Below are 22,151 nucleotides of genomic sequence, written 5' to 3'. Positions count from 1 at the left end.
CTATGTATGAGGCTTTGTGCTCTGTGTGTATCTGAGAGTAGCAACCAGCTGATAGCTAAGCTAAGCTAGGTTTCGGGCCACCAGGCGTTGCTGGTTTTGAAAACAAGCAGAAAAAAATTACTCGACATGTTTTTAGAAAAATGGGTCGACATAAACCTTTGTGGGCAACGCCTTCTTTCGATGTGACGCAACACAGAAATGCTTTCGTGATTCGCTCGTTTCTCTGCATTGTTTATGTTAATTGGGAAACACCAGGAAATACAGCCAGGCGAGGTGACGCACCGCTATGAGAGCCTTGCATGTGAGTTTAACTTGGGGTGACCGTCCGATTTTCAAAAGGAGTGAGTAAAACTGTGTTTTATCGGAAGTTGGCCTTTAAAGGAGTAACAAATTGCATCTGTACATCTGTGCTGCAGGTGCCTATCCAGTGACTTTATGCATAGAGGCTCTAAGAGTATTAAAAGAGACTCCACTCACCACTTTCCGGGTGGTACTGTACTTAGGGGTGCCAACGGAGAAGTGCAGACTCCTTTCAGAATGAATAGGCTGCACTCTCTCGACAGTACCCCTAGTATAGGTGAACTGCAGACACGAGTCGGATGGCGAACTCGAAGGCTTTATGTAAATTGGCTGTCTTTTGTGTCTTTAACCCTATTCAGACTGGGCTTTTTTGGCATTCCTGGGCCTGGGGGGGGGGGCTCTTTTGACCCCCCCCTCATAACTCATGAACGGAATACGGTATGACCACCAAACTTTGGGGAGATGATCTACATATGGACATCTATGAATGACATAATTTTTGTGTCATTATCTGGTATTATGACGTCATTATGACATCATCTGTTTATAATACCTAAAATCTCGCCATAATGTATTTTCCATCAAATTTAGGTAATGCACTTAAATTTTAATGATTATATGCTTCAGACCACTTTAATGCTCACGAAGCTGTCTGATGCTAATGGAAATAACAAAAAAATATGAAAAAGGAACAATAATGAGACTTAGATCAGTGATTTTCGGTCAGACATACCTGTCAGAAAACCGTTGCCATGGCAACGGCAAAAAGGATAAACATAATCTTTTGGTACTAAACTGTAGCCAACTAAATGTTAGGAAAAGTCACCAAGTTTCGTAGTCATAGCTTAAGTCGTTAAGGAATTATACTACATCAAAGTTGGTGCGGGCACTTTTAGCCCCCCCCCCCAGTCTGGATAGGGTTAAGTGTCTTTCTGTCTTTTAATTTAAAAAGAAAAGAATTGCATCTGTGTTCCCCGGATCCTGTGTCTCCGGTGGCTATATTTCAATTGGCCACTTACTTACAAAGTTGTGAATGGGGGCACAAAGCAAAAATAATAACAATAATAATCAAAATAGTGTGGCATGACACATGTAGGCTAAGGGGGGCCTTGGCTGTTATGTACCGGTATATGGGGGGCCTTGTCATGGTAAAGCTTGGGAATCCCATCAGTGGCATAACACACGCACTTGGGCCCCCCCTGCAGGGTACTTAGAATGGGGCCCCCCAATCCCCCCAGCCCCGCACCGTCATGCCCCCTAATTACCGTAATAATATATATGTATTAGGCCTATATACTATATTGGTCTATATCTGGGTGGTTGATGTGACACCCTTGTTTTACGCAACATTGGTTATAAACCGACAAAACTGTTATTTTTCCTCTTAAAAACAAATGTAAATGAAAGATGTGATACATTATGTTTCATATTAGTGTTAGATGAGAGGAAATTTTTTTGTTAAAATTCATGCAAAGGTTTATATGTCAAATGTCCTGCGGTGTGACTGTGACATTAATAAAACCTTGAATATAATGTATATAAATTAACCAACAACATTTTGAATAATTTATGAATCATTTGGCATGATAGCATAAACGTTAATATTAAGATATGTGAATGTGAAAAAAACTCAAGACAGTAATATTAACTACAAGTTCCATTTCGTAACACAAATTGTGTCGTGTGGGGGGACATGTTTGTGAACGGGCAGCTGCAAGGCCAACTACAAGGGTCTTAAAGACAGGCTCCTAACCAGTCAGTACCTCAGTTATTGGAGAGTGGTGTGGAAGTTTAAGGTGACTATTCACCTCTTAATATGTCTACATATTGCAATGTTTCTGTCACGCAATGCTTAGGTTCATTTTATGGTGTCCTGTGGTGTGACTGCTCTTATAGAAGGAAAACAAAGTTTTTTATAAATGAAAACACATATTAAGATTAAACACAATATCATTATCTAGTTAGCATGAGCTCAGAGGTCAGTCATGTATACAAAAGGATTAAAATGGCCACAATGCAGTGAATTTCCTGTGGTGTGACTTCATGTCCTGCGGTGTGACATGCTTATGCAATGTGTTACTCAATCCTTACTTGTTTTTCATGTATCATGCAAGGATATAAGGATACCAGGAGATTTATTTGTCACATTCACACAATTATTACAAGTAATACAGTGAAACCATGCAGTGAAATCACAGTTGTCTGCCTGTTCAATGCATAGGTGTGTGTGAGTGGGGGTCGGGGTGCGGGTGGGTAGTAGGCCTAGTGTGTGTGTGGGGTGGGGGTTAAAGGAACAATAGTACAAAGAGCATGGGGGATATGTTTGTGCAGAATATTAATAATTTTATTGTATCTTACAGAAATGTCACACCAAGGATGTCACACCGCAGGGCACATTTTCCCAAAAATGGCAAAAGAATAGCCGAAATTCCATGGACCTCTAAGAGCTTTATTTATTTATTTATTTTTTTCAATTTTTTCAGGAATTGGAAAAACTTGGGGTTTTTTTTGCGTTACGCCCTTAAACGTCAACCACCCATAAAGGTGTGTACATGTGTGTGTGTGTGTGTGTGTGTGTGTGTGTGTGTGTGTGTGTGTGTGTGTGTGTGTGTGTGTGTGTGTGTGTGTGTGTGTGTGTGTGTGTGTGTGTGTTCATTTTTACGGATCTGCAACGCGATGCGAGAATCAGCCACTCCACACCTGCATTGCACGGAGAACTTTCCAGTATCAAGCAAACAGTGCGAAAGGAGTGTAGTGTTGGGGACATTAAAATAAGGGATAAGATTCAGTAGGCTACCTAGAATTATTTGAGTAGCCTAACATTTGAATCGCTCGTTTCTGAGGAAACGTGAGGATGAGGCAGGGGACGTCGCCAAATCAGCTGTGCAGCAACGCGGTGCTTTCTTTTTCTGAATAGGCTTACGGCAAAATGTGTTGCCGTCTTGTTCTTGAGTCTCCAGTCCACCCCATGAAAACAGCATGTGTGGTCATTATGGCTACGTTATGACAGCTGCGTTTGAGGGAAAGACGCACGCTGTTCTCTGAGTAGGCTATCTTAATTTGATAACTTGGGCTGCCCCACCACCTTGTGCTGTCCCACCCTCGCGGCCCAGTGCGAAACTTAAACTTCTTAGCAGCGCGCAGAATTACCCCTTCAAAGTAAAGTCACCGTGGTTGTTTTTCAACACTGATTTGCTTGGTAAAATAGGCTATCTTTTGATCAACCACATTTCAATGACCTTTACTAATGAGAGGAAGCTTGATATTTCACATTTCCGTTATGTCTGCATTCTGGGCCCAACGGTGCTGTAGAACATTGTTTTAGACTCAAGCTGATGCTGCCATTCTGACAGTCGGAGGGGAAAAAAATCCTTCAACGTTAGAATTAAGTTTAAAACTTCGAGAAAACTCACAACTTAAGATCATCTTAACTGGAGCAGTCTTCTACCTGTTCTTCTTTAGGCTATGGCGCATTTTGGTCTCACTTTCACTCTTGAGATTTGCGTTTGCGCAGTAGCCTTCTATCGCGGGGTGACAAGTGACAACTGTCACACACTGGAGAAGAGGGAGAAAGCTGATTGGGTCTACGGAGTGGATGTGGGTTTTTAGGTGCAGGTGCCGAGATGGACGAAGACACACAGCAGCAGCGAGAGGCAGAGAAACGAAATGAGAGAGAGAGAGAGAGAGAGAGAGAGACAGAGAGAGAGAGAGAGAGAGAGAGAGAGAGAGAGAGAGAGAGAGAGAGAGAGAGAGAGAGAGAGAAAGAGAGAGAAACGGCCTGAGAGAATAGCCGTGTAATTATAACATGGCTGTCAAGAGATAGGCTATTTTACTAGAGGGGGAACCATAGCCTATCCTCTAGGCTAATCATTGTTAAAAAAAAACCACAACTGTGACTTTACGCTACTGTGAAGGGGTAGGCTTCTGCGCTGACCTGGTGCGTCGAAGGGAGACAGACATGAAATCTCAACTAGAGAGAAGAAGCTGAGCAGCACAGATAGCCTACAATTGAGCACAAAAGCTCTTTAATTAAAAGAAAAAAATGTGTAGGATATCTGTGCTGCCCCGATGTCTTCTGCCCATTGGCTTACTTTGATTGGTCAAACGTTGAGAATCGCCTATTTTTTATTGTCTTTTACGAAACGACCTGAGAGACGGGAGGGGGAGCTAGGCCTAGGCCAGGCGATGCCCGCGTGTTGGTCCTTTGACACTTCAGGCAACAGTCTGTGGTCAACTTCAGATTTGTTTTATTAGGCCTATTATAGAAACTTCCTTACGGGCAACAGGCGATGGGTTGCATATCGGCAGCGAGTCATCAAATCTGCTCAACGGACAATCAAATCAGACAACATCCAGGATCTTTACTATCAGCGGTGTCTGACGAGGGCCAAACGAATTATAGCTGATCCGCACCACCCCAGCTACACACACTTCACCCTTCTACCAGATACAGGTGCTTACGTGCTCACACCAGCCGACTCAGGGACAGCTTCTTCCCTCAATGTATCAGACTGTTGAATTCAAAAACACCAACATAGGAAGGAATCCACTCATCACATCTCCCCTTTCTCCAACCTGCCATTTTTATTTTTTGTTGCAGCTTTCAACTTTTTAAATATATATTTTTTCTTACTTTTTTGCCTTTTTAACATTCTTTTCAACCTTTTTTGGGACTCCCAGAGCAGGGAAGCTTTTCATTGTATAGGCCTATATATGTTTCATATATATAGCCTACACATGACAAATAAAATATCTACATCTTGTACCTTGTAGCATAGCCTATTGCCCGAACGAGGTCTGCGGCCAGAGTAGAAATTTGAAAAGCTGATGAGGATTCTCCCCCGAATAGCACCAGGAAATTGAGATTGCTGTGTTGGTGTTTTAAATAGGCCTAGAGAGGCGACTGGCCTATAGTTTCCACCAGGGATGGGCAGTATATCTATTACATCTAATTAAAGTACATTTTGAAATACAAAATAATTTTTCGTATTTGTATTTCGAAACATGTATTTGAATTTTCCATTAAAATACTTTTCCCAGATATTTTGTGTGTTCTTCTTAAATAGCCTACAAAATAGAAAATACTTTCATCTAAAGAATGTTATTACAAGATATGAACACAAGATGGTGCTGCAGATTAAAAAGTAGGCCTACATGTTTGGCCCTTGCTGAATTAAAGAGAGGGGTCTGGCTGCAGGCTTGCTCTATGGCATTTTGCGTGGTTTATTGATACACCACGTAATGTTATAACTGTAGTGTGTGCCGGGAAAGAAACGAAAGGCCAACTAACAGAGTATCACGTGGAACATTAAAACAGGCCAACACCTCTTTGCTGGTGGTTGAAATCTGGACGGCAGCACAATCTCAGTAGGCGGCATTGTAGCTCAGCGGGTTTACCCTGTGTCTTGCTTTTCATTGGGATAGCGATGAAGTGGACGATGTGGCAGGTTTGCGTCCCCGAGGGGGACAAGTTGTGTTATCATACTTCTGCCACATTCCTAACATTATAATGTTGCCGGTGGTGTATGGAAAATATCTGGACCAGAGCCATTTCCTTGGGTTAATGAAAGTTAAAGATTTACGACACATGACGTGGCCGTCTGTCAAAGATAGCCAAGGCCTAGTTGATCAGACATGAGGTGTGATTGGTCAACCTATTGGCAGATGTAATCAAACTATGTTATGCAGACTATGCTATGTGTTGTAGGCTATATCACAGGTCCCCATACAAGTGCAGTTTTTGACCAGAAGAACTAGCATACAATTAAAAATTACACACAGCCACAAGTGCAGGTTTTTTTTTCTTTTTCTGAAAGACGATGTAGGCATAGGCCTACATAAAAAAATAATAATAATAATAAAATAAAAATAAAAACACATCCACAAGTGCAGCTTTTTTGATCAGAGGATCTATGGATATTAAACATTATTGTCATGCACAATTGCAGGTTTTTGATCAGATGTACAATAAATATAGACCTACACATCCACAAGTGCAGGCTTTTGATCAGGAAGACTATGAATATTAAACATTATTCACATCCACAAGTGCAGGTTTTTGATCAGAAAAACTATGTGCATTACATAATATACACATCCACAAGTGCAGGTTTTTCATCAGAAAAAAAATGTAGCCTGTGTTAGTTCTGTCAGGAAGACTCAAGAAGTCACATGTGCATTTTGCATAGCCTATCAGCAGCCGCCATTTCCTTTGTAGTGACAAGTCTATCTCTCCTTTATACTGGCCTAGGTGCGGCCAGTTCAAAATCTCCCCCTCCATCCCCACCACCAGGTTGGTCCAGTCTACCTGTCCGGGGGGGTTAAAGGCCCAGTCCCTGTTGCACTACAGCTCTACTGGATCCACTGGCTGATGATTGGACCTACGCCAAAGACGATCTACCTTTCAACAATGTTAACATTAGTTAAAAACGTATTCCTCTGTCTGAGTCTTAATGGCTGAACTGCATAAAGGGGCACACCATTTAGCATCCATCCTCAGTCCTTTGTCTTTGCATCTTAGTGCAGGTTTTTGATCAAGAACAAGGCATTATACATCCAAAAGGCAGGTTTTTGATCAGAAGAACTACATACAAATAGGGGCACACACTAGTTTAGACAGTCCTGTCCGTATCTAATTGCAACTTTTTGATCAGGAGAACTATGAACATTAAAAAGTACACACATCCACAAGTGCAGGTTTTTAACCTATATTATAGGCCTACATTCAAAAGTACACACATCCACAAGTGCAGGTGTTTGATCAGGAAAGACCATATAGGCCTACATTAAAAAGTACACACATCCACAAGTGCAGGTTTTTGGTCAGAAGAACTACGTATGTACAATTAGTGGCACACAGCAGCGTCCATTCCTCAGTCCTGTCTGCATCCAAGTGCACCTTTTTGAGCAAGAGAACTATATACAAGTAGGGGCACACAGCAGCGTCCATTCCTCAGTCCTGAATAATTCCAACGTAATACTTTAAATGTACAATATATTCAGAAAAATAGGGAATGACTAAATCCAGAAATGAAAAAAGCTTGTATTGTTCATAAATATGATGTGCATGCCTAATTGTGTGCTGTATGTGTGTCCGCATTTTTTGCACCGACTGTCCCTTTTACCATTCACCATTATTAACAGAATAGATGAGAGGCAGATCAGGATTGAGGTGGTGAGTGCTGTCATGGAACCCTCCTCACCATCTGCAATCTTGGCTCAGCTGACCACCTCAGTCCTAGGATGTATTTGTGCTCAGACTGGGCTGGAAAGCAGGAGAGCTCCAGTTAAACAGAAAGAGAAATAGGAAGAAAGATGAACTAAGTTATGCAGAATCAACTAAACTTAGTATACATTTAGGACAGACTGGTGTAATATGGGTGTCATTTGACCTTCAGTATTTACATGTACTCACACACACACACACACTCACGCACTGAAGCGCACACACACTCACACTTTCCTACACGATACCTTGTGAAGCGACCTTGGGTGTTCTATATAAAATGAAAGTATTATTATTATTAGTAGTAGTAGTATTACAGATGGTAATCACAGAATAAGGAGGCAAGGGAAAAGGAAGTGTTTGTGAGCTGCTTGCAAATTTAATTAGTATGTTAGCGAGTCTGTGTGAGTGTGATTGTATGTTAAGTGAATGTAGCCACTGTAGCCTATGTAGAGTGAGGGATAAATAATATACCTTTGGTTTGGATCCGAGTGCTGCTCGAGAATGTGGCTGTGCTTATCTGCCGTCCCATATATAAAAAAACACATTGTGTGCAGTGCAAGCTTGCAGTCTCAGTTGCCAAAGTAACTCGCCCCCCTCGGGGACGCGAACCTGCCACATCGTCCACTTCATCGCTATCCCAATGAAAAGCAAGACACAGGGTAAACCCGCTGAGCTACAATGCCGCCTACTGGTATTGCGCTGCCGTCCAAATTTCAACCACCAGCAAAGATGTGTTGGCCTGTTTTAATGTTCCACGTGATACTCTGTTAGTTGGCCTTTCGTTTCTTTCCCGGCACACACTACAGTTATAACATTACGTGGTGTATCAATAAACCACGAAAAATGCCATATAACCTCGGCTACTCGAACAAAAACAAATGTTACAGAGTACAGACGGCCTNTCAGCGAAACAAGCCTTTAGCAAACTGAAGGGCGAAAGTACACCCACGAATCGTGTTGCACATGCGCAGAGCGGGGACACAGACCACAAAACATAACATTCGACATTAAGCAACATTATAGGCCTACATGTTGAAAACATGTCTTCAATTTAAAGTCTGAATTTCAAAAGACGAGACCGAGGATCGGATTGTTTACATTTTAGCTTTGTCGCGGTCTTGTAAGCCCACAGACTGTCGTGTGGCTCACGTGTGGCTGCAAGCCTGCAGCCAGTCATTATAGAGATATGGCTGCAGCCTAGGGCCCCCACAGACTAGATATGGCTGCAGCATAATGCCCTCACAGGCTAGATATGGCTGCAGCCTAGGGGGGCCCAACTACCATGGAGCCCCTGATTGGTCAACAGTGAAAAAAATGATACAATATTGAAAAATTCATCGGTCATGTTGAGAAGATATGTTATCCTTAATTCCTAGCATGTTATTATGACACTGTCTATGTAAATGTGTTGCAAAATGTGCTTTCTGGGGGGGGGGGGGGGGGGGGGGGGGGGGGGGGGGGGGGGGGGGGGGGGGGGGGGGGGGGTGGATACAGCAACCTGTAGCCTATGGACCCCAGTACATATTAACCCCTGTCTTGTCTTCAAATTCTGTTACCATCCATGGTCCTCGGGTCATGTACGACCCGTGTTTTATAATGACATAATAAACACTAAAAAACAGTTCTGTATCATCACATTTGGTTTGAATCTCTTACATGCCTTGTGAGGCTTCCTTTTGTGTGAAAATATTTTCTTCAATGTGTTTAGTGGGTCCTAGACTGTCAGCATACCCGCCGATAACTCTGATCATTCACATTACCATGAATTTCTTCAACCTCCCCCGCATTTTTCATCCAAAAAACTATACGTAAACCTTTATAAACTATTTTATTNATAACTGGGTCGAAAACGACCCGAATACAACGTGTTACATTTTTATCTAGACCATTTTCACATTTGCTAAAATACATTTTTACATTAGAAATATGTTCAACTAGATGGTTCTAACAAAGTCAAAAAGCCTTCATGAAATACATTAACATGAAGTAGTTGTTTTACACATTTAAAAACTAAAAGGGGTCGGTGGCGACCTGAAGACAAGAGGAGGGTTTAACCAGCCCTCCCCCTTGCTTGGGCCCTTACAATCTGTCACATCCCCCTCCCCTGGCAGCACCTGTGGCTAACTAACCATCTGATCTCTGCTGTGTAACTCTGCCAGGGACAGTAATGCAACTGCACACATGCAGAAAAACAGAGAAACACACACTCAGCATGCACACAAGAAACAGAAACACATTAACTACCCTGTACTATGAGGCCCAAATCCGTAACCTACAAGTTTACGATCCAGTTAGGTGTGGAAGGCACACAATACTGCTGAGATAAAGGTTGAGACCGATAGCTCAGCAATGCAGCATCTACAGCAGACATGATCAACTGGCGGACCCAGGTCCGGATGCGGACCCAAACGCAATGTCATCCGGACCAAGACAAAATTCATCTGTATTTAATATGTATAAATTATACATGAGATTTCGCTGCCATGCGATCTATAGGTGTATTTCGCCAGTCTTATGACAAATGAGAGTATCATCACTATGACAACTCAGTGAGCAAGAGGTCAGTGCGGCCAGCGAGTGAGGCTATTTTCTGCATCGGTCAGTAGCGACTTTTTTGGACCCTGGAAACATACGAAATTTGGCGAGTGGACCTTTGCAGTTTCTAGTTGAGCACCCCTGATCTACAGTATACAGTATGAGGCTTCGGGACTGCCGAACACTTCTAGTTGGCATGAAATTTCATGTGAGTTGTATGATAAATTCTCTGATGTGCACGAGAAACCCTTGAGTTAATCACACGTCATTTTGAGGGCTCCTCTGTTACATAAGGATGCTAAATAGGAACAGAAAACAAGTTCTTGAATGAATGAGTGGTTTGATGTTGGACTTACGTCTCAGCAGTCGACTGCCCTGCTCTAAAGTTGATTGATCGACCCATAGACTTGTCACTCTTCATGTACACACCGCTGGGAATGGGAGAGTCAGGCATCTTCAGACAAATTAGCTGGTTAAAACCTCATGCAAATGTCAACACACACATGTAGACACACACACAAACACGTTTATGAGACACGTTGGCACCCATGGGGATCAAACACTGCTTGGGTTATTCCCCAGTCATACCCCACCTCTCACACTATCTTCCTCTCTACTCCTCACTGTCCTGGCAATAGAGGTGAAAGTCCAACACACACACGCACGCACGCACGCACGCACACACCCACACCCACACCCACACACACACACACACACACACACACACACACACACACCTGTTAACAGCTTCCTCCTCTCTTGGTGCTGGGTGTGAGTTTTGTTTTCCAGAGAGACTCTTGTTGGAGTGAGTCAGCTGCTCCCTCCTCTGGACCAGACCTAGACAACAACCAGAGAACAACCTGTCCCAGTGCTGTGTGTTAGTGTGTGTGCCTGTGCATGTGTGTGTGTGTGTGTGTGCGCGCGTGTGTGTGTGTCACATAGCTCTACTCATGTTGGAGGTAGCAGCCCCCTCCTCAGGAGATCTCCCTCTACAAGCAGAGACGAACCTCCATAACAATGTTGACATGGACATGAGAAATCAGAGGATAATTGGACTTGTTCACACAGTACAGCACAGGCGGACGAAGTAGAGGAGTTTTAGAGGAAGTGAACATTCTGTGGGCTCAAGGATCACGGGTGTGCTGTTACCAGCAAGACACAAAGTCCATCTCTGAAGAAAATGCTTGTGCCATTGAAACATTAAGTATAATGCACCTGTGAGGCACTAAAATAGAGGACATCTGCGCTGCACCAGATTTCTTTTTTTTTGTGTTGGTGTCCATTCCAGAAGTGCACATCACATTGTCTTGTTCTCAAACTTGCCTGTATATTATCGGTTCTTAGGTATGAATGTGCACATCGTCTGTCAATTTATGTCATTTTCAACAACCAGACTACCATAAGACTCCTCAATGCTCAGATTATAGGCTTAACACTTGGAAGCCAAACTCATTGCATTAGATTAGATTATGCTGGCTCAGTTCTCTGAGGTATGCATGTGCACATTTTAATGTCATAAAGGTTTTGTACATGATAGTCATAATCTGCCAGCATTACAGTTCATGAACCCAACAATTTATATGCAGCGAGTATGAACAAGCATGATCACTCTCTTTAAAATCCAAGCAGTTACTAAAACCAACAAAAATACTAAACTAGGTTTTAAAACAATAGAAAAACAAACTTGGTTTTGTAAGGCTTTGTATTATGGAGAAAAAAAACGTTTGTGACACAAAAAGATTGAGCTAATTAAATACTGTGTGACCTTATCTAATTATAACAGAAAGAGTAACAAGAAATTTACCACGGTGGGCAGGAGCACTGATGCCTAATAATTCCTCTACACTTTCCTCCCAATAATACAGTTCTTTCATGACATTGGTCGATGTTAAACAGGCTACTGCAATACTAAATGTTGCTCAAATAATACATTCATTAAAAAAAACTTCAAAGGATAAACAGAGAAGCATAACTCATCACTGTTCAGATTAGAGTGTGATAATGCTTATTATGTACTCTGCTCTGTGTGACAAACAATCTCAAAGGAGTTTTACTTCTGCCTTTTGTCACATGACTTGTAGACTGCAGTGATTGGATTTCTTTGTGTGACCTGTCTGTTGTGTGATCACAATAACATATGAGCATCACTTCCACTTTCTGGAAGTTTCAACTTAAGGCTTCAACCAGCTGCAACTTGTGAAGATAAATGGAAAAGACCTATATTGAATAAAAAGTAAATTTTAATCTTCTATACACATTGATAATACACATTGATGCAGAGAGATGTGTGGATATTGGGATCTCACTCAGAGCATTAAGGAGAGGAGGTCATGTTTGTAGTGATTATTCAGACATGGAGAGGAGAGTTTATGTTTGCAGCGAGATCATGTGGAGGGGCTGCCCTCTGCTGGATGGAAATAATCGTCGTGCCTTGTCTTCCCACTCTGCAGATAACTTCTCATTATTCTTTACTCACAACGTCATTATACAGTATAATTAGGGGCCAAGCAGCGAAGCTGGCGAAGGCCCCTATAGTGTTAGCTGGTATTCTTATCTTATTATTATTACGTAGACATCTTTCCTCTCCTTAGCAAGTCTATGGCAGCCCATAGAACCGTAGGTAGGAAAATGCTGTAAATTGGCACACACATTCGGGCCAGTCTCAGCATTACTCACAGCAATTTATAGGACCCCAACCCCAACGCTCTAGCGCCACCAGCAGGTCAAAGTTGCAGGTACATTTTTGCTTGTAACTTTTGAACCGATGGGCCAATTTTCATAAATGCCTCCCTGGATCCCTGGAATCCTTGAGCCAAGACGAATCCGACGCATATGACGTCATTTTCCGCCAGGATAGTTTTCCCGCCATTTGGAATTTTGTAAAATTCAATAAAAATGCTATTTTTCCCGCAATTTTTGACCAATTCGCCCGAAACTTGGTATATAGTATCTCTGGACTGAGCTACACATGGGGTCTCAAGGAATATTGGATATCTTTTATCGTTTAGCCGTGACAGCCAATCAAAATTGTCGTAAAAGTGCCAAAACAGGAAGTGAGGTCATATCTCAGCAACCGTTTGTCGAATCAATCCCCAGCTCAAACTCTGTAGCGCCACCAGCAGGTCAAAATTTTAGCTACATTTTTGCCTGTAGCTTTTACACCATATGCCTAATTTTAAAAAATAATACTATCACTAGAATCCTTGAGCCAAGCCGAATCCATCGCACCATATGACTTCATGTCAACTGGAAGAAAAAAATCTGCCATTTTGAATTTTTGAAATTCAATAAAAATGCTACTTGTCCCACAATTTTGGTCAGAATGCCTTGCAAAAGGGTACACATCATCTTGGGACTGATATGCTTTAGGTTATTCAAAGAATTTTGGACACCTCTTATCGTTTGCCGGTGACAGCCAATCAAAATTGTCTTAAAGGTGGCAAAACAGGAAGTGAGGTCATATCTCAGCAAACGTTAGTCAATTTCTGTTAGGATTTTTTGCACACATTCTAGTCCATCCCATGACCTCCCACAAAAAAATCCAGACCCCAAGCTCAAACTCTCTAGCGCCACCAACAGGTAACAGGAAGTGAGCTCATATCTCGGCAGCTCTTCAACGGATTCAAACTAAACTTGGTTTACGTGATCACACTCCCCTCCAAGGAATGCACACCAAAATTGGCGAGATTTGGACCAAAGGGGGCGCTGCAGTTCCTTCTGTTGCCGTGGCGACTCTGGCAAGTTTACTGCTTGGCCCCGCATTGCTGCTTGCAGCTATATTTAAGTATTAAAGTATTAAAACTCACGAGGAGACATAGACACATTAGGATAATCTCCCTGCATGTTTGTTATGGCCTCTTCTATACAAAATGTCAGAATAACACTTGCATTCCAGTCCACAGTCTGAGTTACTACATGTGTGCATGATTCCCAAACGTTTTCAGCAGGGACGCCCTTTTTGTGACCCAGCACCAACCATAGCCTTAGTCTAGTATAGCAATGGATTTCTAGCAATATTAGTGGATAAACTATTAATGGAAAATCTAGCAATATTAAAGCTACACCGTGCAGGAAATGGTCAAAAAAGGTACCGCAACTATGCAGCTCAAATTTGATATTTTCATGAAAGTTTACTAAGTAATAAACTAATATTTTCTAGTATGGCAAGTACAGTCATTTTTGCAGCTAAAATGGCTATTTCTGTAAATTCAAAATGGCGGGCCATGGAGAAGATCCCTCCTTTTCATGTATGAAAAGGGAAATTCTTCCAGTCATGAATACTTAGAATTTGATGGTGGTGGTAAGTATTCACGAATAAGATAACATTAGTGAATGGGTAGCATGAATTCTGGAGAAAAAAAAACCTTAAACAGTGTACCTTTAATGGACAAAAATGCCTAGAAATCCACAGGACAGTTAATAGCTTACATCTATTAACCATACAAGTGAATACCACTGTTCCTAAACAAATGATGGAATCGTATTAGCTGTTAGTGGATTTCCAATGTCCCTTTTGTCCGCGACCACCCTTCAGTAACTCTGTGACAACCCCCCAGGGGTCCCGGCCCCCAGTTTGGGAACCACTGTCTTAAAACATATTTATTTGTACACTGATACAAAATCGTGCTTTCACAAATTCACATACAGTACACATATGTACACAGAATAAATATTTGTATGTAAAGCCGGCAAGGTAGTCGTGTGTGAAGTTGGGAAGATCTGTGTGTGTGTGTGTTGTAAAGGTCTCCGTGTGTGTGTGTTGGTTCCTCATGGATGTCGGACCCCATGCGGCTCAGGGCCATGACTCACACTGCTGCTGGGTGCTGCTGGCTAGCATGTTGAGGAGACACCAATGCCAGATAAGGGAGGCGGCAGAGATATTGCTAGCCTTTGCACCTGTAGAACAAAACACACAATAACCCATGTTTCATAAATGTCTCCACGATGTTACAAATATTCTTTTATTCACAAGATAACACAGCTGGCTGCTAGTACCTCACTCGCCTGTCTCTGTTTGTGTGTAGTTGCAAACAGATGATGATGATGATGGTGTGTGTGTGTGTGTGTGTGTGTGTGTGTGTGTGTGTGTCTGTGTGTGTATGTGTGTGTGTGTGTGTGTGTGTGTGTGTGTGTGTGTGTGTGTGTGCGCGTGCGCATGTTAGGGCTAAAAGTCAGGAGATCAGAGGAGGAGAGAGAGAGCGAGAGCGAGAGCGAGAGCGAGAGAGAGAGAGAGAGAGAGAGAGAGAGACAGTAGTATCCACCCTTACGAAAATGGACCATGGTTTTACTATGAAAATGGACCATGGTTTTACTATGAGAACTGAACCATGGTTTTTAGTCACGTTTGTTTTTTAGCACAGTAAACCCATGGTTTAACTATGGATGTAACCATGGTATAACTATAGATTTACCATCATTTGACTATGTAAAAATTAACCATGGTTTTACTATGACAACTGAACCATGGTTAATAGTTATTCATTACATTACAGTGAGCTGGAGCTTTTCTTTTTTTTAAATCCGAAGCGACTTACAGGCTATTGGTTACAGTCCCTGGATCAATGTTAGGTGCCTTGCTCAAGGGCACTTCAGCCATGGATGGAGGAGGTCTATGGAATGGTGAGTGCAGGATTTGAGCCTGCAATCCTGTAATCAACTCCTTAGCTATTGCACCACGGCTACTCACATGTAGTTATTCAGGAGTTTTGTGTTTTCTTGGGTAACCATGACAACCATGGTTCGGGGCTGTGCTTTAACCATGCACCCCTTCCCCCCACCATGATTTTTTTTTTTTTTTTTTTTTTTTTAAAAGGCTTTTGGGGTGGGTGACAATGGTTAAAAAACAAAAATAAAAAAAACATGGTTTGGGGGGAACCATGGTTTATGGCAAAGAGTATACTAGGGTTAAACCATAAGTTAAACCATAGTCACAAACCATGGTTGTCATGGTTACACTAAAAACCATGATTAACTATAATCCATGGTAAATCTATGGTAAAACCATGATTAGTTTTCATAGTAGAACCATGGTTAATCTTTGTAAGGGCTACTACTATGACAGCTACTGTACTAGAACTATGGTTGGTTGATAGTACTTAGAATCACCATGAAATGTGGTAGTAAAACCATGGTTACTGCATTACAACCATGGTTGATTTTCGTAAGGGTAGAGTAATCATGACATACCATGGTAGAATCATGTTACTACATAAAAATCACAGTAGTACCATAGTAAGTCATAGTACAATTATGGTAGGTTCAGAGTACTTGGAATAATCATGACATACCATGGTAGAACCATGATAATCATAGTAGTACCATAATAAACCATGGTTCATTTTTGTAAGGGCATTTAGGAAAACATTCAGTAAACAATCTGCTAATCACGCAATCAATTCCCCCTTCAACCAAATTGCAATTGGTCAGCCCACATATTAGGCTGACATGTGGCACTTCTTTTGACAATCGTATGAATCTCAAAGGCACTTCTACTCAGTAATTACCATAGTGTCCGCAGTTTACACTCTGGGTTCCTCTGAAGAGCAGAGAGTGGCTCAACAGCTGATTCCGGAAGATAATTGCCTGCCATGTACAGATTCATGAGGCTTGAGCCTGAGCTGAGGGCTGAAGCCAGAGAGGAACAGCTTTTGCCTGTCAGTCTACACCTGTCCAGCCTGGAGAAACATGATACATATTAACACACTGACACTCTTACAACATGGGCATGCACACACACACACGCACACGCACACGCACACGCACACACACACACACACACACACACACACACACACACACACACACACACACACACACACACACCATTGCTTGAACAAAGACACATAAAGAATCCTGCTGCTATACTCACTTTAGTGTCTCCAGTTGACAGAGTGGATTTCCTAATGCAGCACTAAGAAGTGCCACTCCAGAGTCCAGCAGATTATTGTGACTCAGGTCCAGCTTTCTGAGACTTGAGCCTGATCTGAGGGCTGCAGCCAGAGAGGAGCAGCTTTTCTCTGTCAGCTCACACCTCCACAGCCTGGGGAAACATGATACATTTCAACACACTGGCACTGTTCCACTATAACTACAGTGTGGTGGTGCTGTGCTGCGCTGCCTGCACATTTTCGTGCAGCATGTGGCATAGCGAGTCAGTCAGCAAGTCAGTTGTGACAAAGTTGTGAAATTATCAAAGAGAAGCGTCAATACCCTAGTAGTGTTACCAAATGGAGGAAAAGGGAAGAGGCAAATCAAAGACAAATGAACTTCTAATAGTTTGGAGGGAATTTGTGCATTTTGTGACAAGTTTCTGATTTTTGGCAGAGTGTTAGGTATGGGTCTAAGGTTTCCAAAAAACATTGGCTACAAATTGGCAGCACCCCCTAGTGACCGCTATACATAAAATGAAAAATGGCCGGATTTTGCTTTATTTTTATTTGAAAATGTTTTAATATTAAATTTAATGGAATAATAGTTATGCCAACCTCATATTACTATTTGAAGGTCTTTCTCATGTTAAATGTGTAATCATGCTTAGGACTGGGTACCGAAATTCAATTCTTCAATTAAAAGCTAAGGTTCTACTTGGCATCGAAACGGGCCTTGTCTGTCGGTTCCACGTTTCGGTTCCTGAAGTCTGACTGTCAGAGCCATCAAATGTGTGTTTAAGCACGCGGCCATTTCAGCCAACCACAAGTGTCACAAACTGACCACGCTCCTCCTCTTCCCGTTTCGCACCTCATTTAAACGATTGATAAGACAGCTGATTTTCAACCAGCTGATTGTACTACTTGAGAAACAAAAACATGCCGTCGAAAGCGTGGCTATATTTCAGGAAAGTAGATAAGGAAGGAGCGCGCTGCAATATCTGCGATAAACTAATATCATGCAAGAATGGCAATACATCCAACCTGTTCAAACACTGCTCTTGCATTCGATTAACTTGCGTGCAGAGAGTTGCAGCATCTTTACAACGGCAACACACCGTCAACCTCAACTATGCCTGCTGCAATACCGTCAACCTCAACCATGACCTCGACTCTTCAGGAAGATGTCTCTGACTCCTTGGAAACATGTTTTTCCACGAAAAGAGCTAACTTAGAAAGAACTGGTCTTGTGTTGGGGACGCACAAATGTAGCCTATTTAGACCGTCGGTTTAATTCGAGGGAACAAAGAACACAGCGACAAAAAAGATTTCCTCTCTATCCGTTTGGATAATAACGCCATTGTTTACTTGAAGTAGCGGCCGCTTAAGGTTAAATAACTGTGGATTGAAAGAACATAAAAACGTTCCATAAAAAACTGTAAAAAGCTAAGAATCTCAGCTTTCGAACAAGCCCTAACACATGTCTGTAGGTCTAGGTTAAGGAGATCGCTGGCTGTTAGGGAAAAAATGACGAGATAAAAAAAATGGTTGGAAAGCGCTATTTTTTCACTTGCAACAGCGGCCGCTTACAGTTCAATAACTTTTGATTGAAAGAACATAAAAACGTGCCGTAAAAAACTGTAAAAAGCTAAGAATATCAGCTTTCGAACAAGCCCTAACACATGTCTATAGGTCTACGTTAAGGAGATCGCTGGCTGTTCGGGAAAAAATGACGAGATAAAAAAAAAAGGTTGGAAAGCGCTATTTTTTCACTTGAAACAGCGGCCGCTTACAGTTCAATAACTTTTGATTGAAAGAACATAAAAACGTGCCGTAAAAACCTGTAAAAAGCTAGGATTCGCAGCTTTCGAACAAGCCCTAACACATGTCTGTAGGAGAAGGACAGGTTGTTTTTACCACTAGAAAGTGGCAATCTTGGGTCTCTGTTTTGCAAGCTGTTGACAGACTGGGTAGCGTAGGCTACATTAAAAAATCATGTCAGGTACGCTTGACATAGGATTGGTAGGCCTACCAGAAGTGAAGTTGCACCGTAGGCCTACAGAAGAACAATTTTAATCAGACATGAGTAGGCCTACATTTATCAGTATCAAAACCGTTTATTATACTTGCCAAGCCATGCCGAGAGGACAACTTGCAGCATGCAATTAATCATGAATGCTGTATAGAATTAAATGCCTTTAACCCGCCATTGCTTAAGTCACGATGAGCGCCGCCTTGTGGCAGGCAGGGAAACTCATGATTAGCAGACTCGTTACGCCATCTACTGGCCACTTTGGGTAACTGCAGGTTTAATTCAGGGTTTCTAGGAACCGAAAATGGAACCGTTCTGGTACCGGAACCGAAACGAAGGAACCGGAAATGGAACCGGAACCGAAAATTGTCAATCAATACCCAGGCCTAGTCATGGTCACTTTTTCTTGAAAAACAGTACATATTACACTGTTCACAGTAATGAACTGTAAAATCCCATCCCAGATTTATGCCACAATGATTTACAATATTTTGCTGTAATGTACACAGTACACAACCACACTATACAGGTAAAGTGATTTACTGTAGTGTATTATTTGTTCATTTAGATATTACTGGGACTTACTTAAGGCTTATATTGTTCCTGTATTGTGACTTAATTTAGTCAAGTTATTTTAGGTTGCTCTTTTGAAACTCATTCATTCTTTAATTCATAAAATACATAAAGGCCCCTGTTGAAAATAAAAAAGGTTGTATCTAGTGGAGTCGGTTACATGAGAAAGGGGGGGGGGGGGTGGCTCTGGGAAGCCACGGCGCATGGGACCGCTTTTTGGGTGGCACTTCAGTCATTCTCACATACCATTACAACATAATGTCACTGAATCCATGTACGTAAATGCAACCTGTATTTATTATAATATGGGCAAACCTGGACCTGAACCTGGGCAAATACAGCCCATTCAATTCAACCAAAATCATGATCTGCATTGACAATCACAAATAAATAATTAGGTCTAATCTTTACAACCACTATTAAAATCCAACAGAGGGTGCACCATTTGTGAAACGAACTATTGACTGAAAAACAGCAGAACAGTCCAAAACCCAAGGCTAAGAAACTAACAGTTGCAGCAGGCACAGTGGTGGGTGATATTGGTAAGCAAGAATTCTGTGTGTGTTCCCCAGACGAGAATTCAGATAACCTCCCTCCTTCTGCTCAGTAATTTTTCTTGCACGCTGCGTTTCGTATTGCATCTTTCACCCCACGAAATGTTTGCATTGTAATAGGCTACCATTATAGCAACAACTCACATTAATGGCATTCAACAATAACACATCACCGAAGCGCAATCATCATTCCGGAAAGGGTGTGTTCTTCCAGACCAGGTAATATTCTGGTAATAAATGAAGTCAAACCACGAATAGCTATAAGGGACACTCAACCACCTGCGTTACTCCGTGATTGCAGTTGTGACAGGGGACAAATATTAACCCAGTGCCCTTACCTTAAACGTTGTCTTGACCGCGTGTATCCCGACCTTTCACTGTTATCCATGCGTTTCCGACCATAACCATCTTCCACGTTCACTTCCACCTTGTAATCCACACCATAGCTAAAAGCAAGAGAGGGACTATTGTGCTACAATTTGCCGATTCCTCTCAACTCACTCGTGTTATCCGAAATATTGCACATTTGACCACATCCAAAACAGTTCGACAAAAGGCGCGTTATTGAACAACCTCAAGACGTTTGCCCAGTGCTTGTTACAGCGGATTTGCAGTGCGATGTCACTGGCCTGGGACAGTATGATTGCAGTACAGAGAGTAATATGTTGTCTTCGAGATAACTTTTAATATAAAAGCAACTGGCTTGAGCCAAAAAATGTAAAGTAAACTGGCGTCTGTGCAACATCCTCTGAGAGAGATATTTTCGCTTTCTTTTCAGTTTGTATTGTGCATGATTTTACGATGTCGCTGCCAACCAATTGGAAGGGGGGCCCCTTCAGCTGGGGGCAGGGCTTTGAACCGTTATTTTTTTCCTAACGTTCCGTTCCGAACAGAAACGGAATTATAACGTTTCCGGTTATGGGTTCCACCAATAAATTGACGTTCCCGAACCGGTTAGAACAAAAAAATATTGTTCCCGGAACGGTTAATTTCGTTCCTGTCAGCTGATTACTCCCCATAGGCCTAACTGACGTTAATTAACCAAGAAAGACGGAAGTGCAAATGAGTCAGCCTACATTCCAAACTGTTTATTCAAGCAGATGAAAAGTACGTCATTCAGGGACGACCTAAGCGGAGAAGCGGAGAATAAACCTCAATGATGAAAATGCGCGCTCCACGCTGAATTGGGTCACAGGGAGCGCTATGATGGACATTGTGAGTTTGTGCATATTTGAAGCGGCCATGGATGCAAAATAATGCCGAACATTCTCGATGCGCTTTACATGTGCTTCTCCGCAATGTCTTACAATGATGCAATGGAAACTCTGCCCTTTTGTATGACAGTGGTTTCTCTTATTTAAGATGTGGAGTGGAGACTTTGTAATCCACAGCTCTCTCTCCATTCAGTCAGAGAATGTCTGATGTCACACAGGACGTGAACCTCAGCCGTCATGGTAACGTGTGCAGGAAAATAATAACTTTTTTTTTAGTTTGAGGAACGGTATTAACCGGTATTAACCGGTTACTATTATTTTTAAATAAGTGTTTCCGTTCCAGAACATAAAAAATAATAACGTTTCCGGTTTCGTTTCTGTTCCCTGTAAAATACAAAAAGTTCCCGGTTTTCGTTTTCGTTCCTTGAACCGGTTCAAAGCCCTGGCTGGGGGTATTTTGACTATACTGTCGTTGGGCTTTTCGGCACTTGACCGCACGCTGTCGCTGATGCAAACCAATTTGAAGGGGGCCCCCTCGAGCAGGGGGTATTCGGGAAGCGGTGTTGCTGCCCTCGCAGCAGAGCCGTTCATACAGATGACAGTAGCGTATTATAAAGCTATTTAAAATCGTCATTGCGGTTGAATACAAAACATGTCGTCCGTGGGGGCCCCTCCTACTCGGGGGCCCTAGGCAGCTGCCTACTTTGCTTACCTTAACGCAACGGGCCTGCCTTTACCTTCTATGTTACGATCTATGTGATGGAAATTAAAGGATGGAGAAGCTGCAACCTTGGACACCTTGTTGTACCTGACACTTCCCCATTCAGATGCTGCTGAGCGAGCATTATC

General features: G+C 42.2%; 1 protein-coding gene across 1 annotated transcript in view; it reads right to left on the bottom strand.

Moving 5' to 3' along the window:
- The window catches only part of LOC134439286 (NLR family CARD domain-containing protein 3-like), a 50,454-nt gene that overhangs the window by 9,021 nt on the left and 19,282 nt on the right, over nucleotides 1-22,151 (bottom strand). The window contains exon 4 of the mRNA XM_063189188.1: nucleotides 14,873-14,959. Within this exon, the coding sequence (XP_063045258.1) occupies nucleotides 14,873-14,959 (87 nt within the window). The remainder of the gene's footprint in view (nucleotides 1-14,872; nucleotides 14,960-22,151) is intronic.

Source organism: Engraulis encrasicolus, chromosome 22 (genome assembly GCF_034702125.1).
Source record: "Engraulis encrasicolus isolate BLACKSEA-1 chromosome 22, IST_EnEncr_1.0, whole genome shotgun sequence".
Classification (NCBI taxonomy): domain Eukaryota; kingdom Metazoa; phylum Chordata; class Actinopteri; order Clupeiformes; family Engraulidae; genus Engraulis; species Engraulis encrasicolus.
Note: the sequence above shows the minus strand (reverse complement) of the source record. Positions and strands in the feature narration are given on the sequence as shown.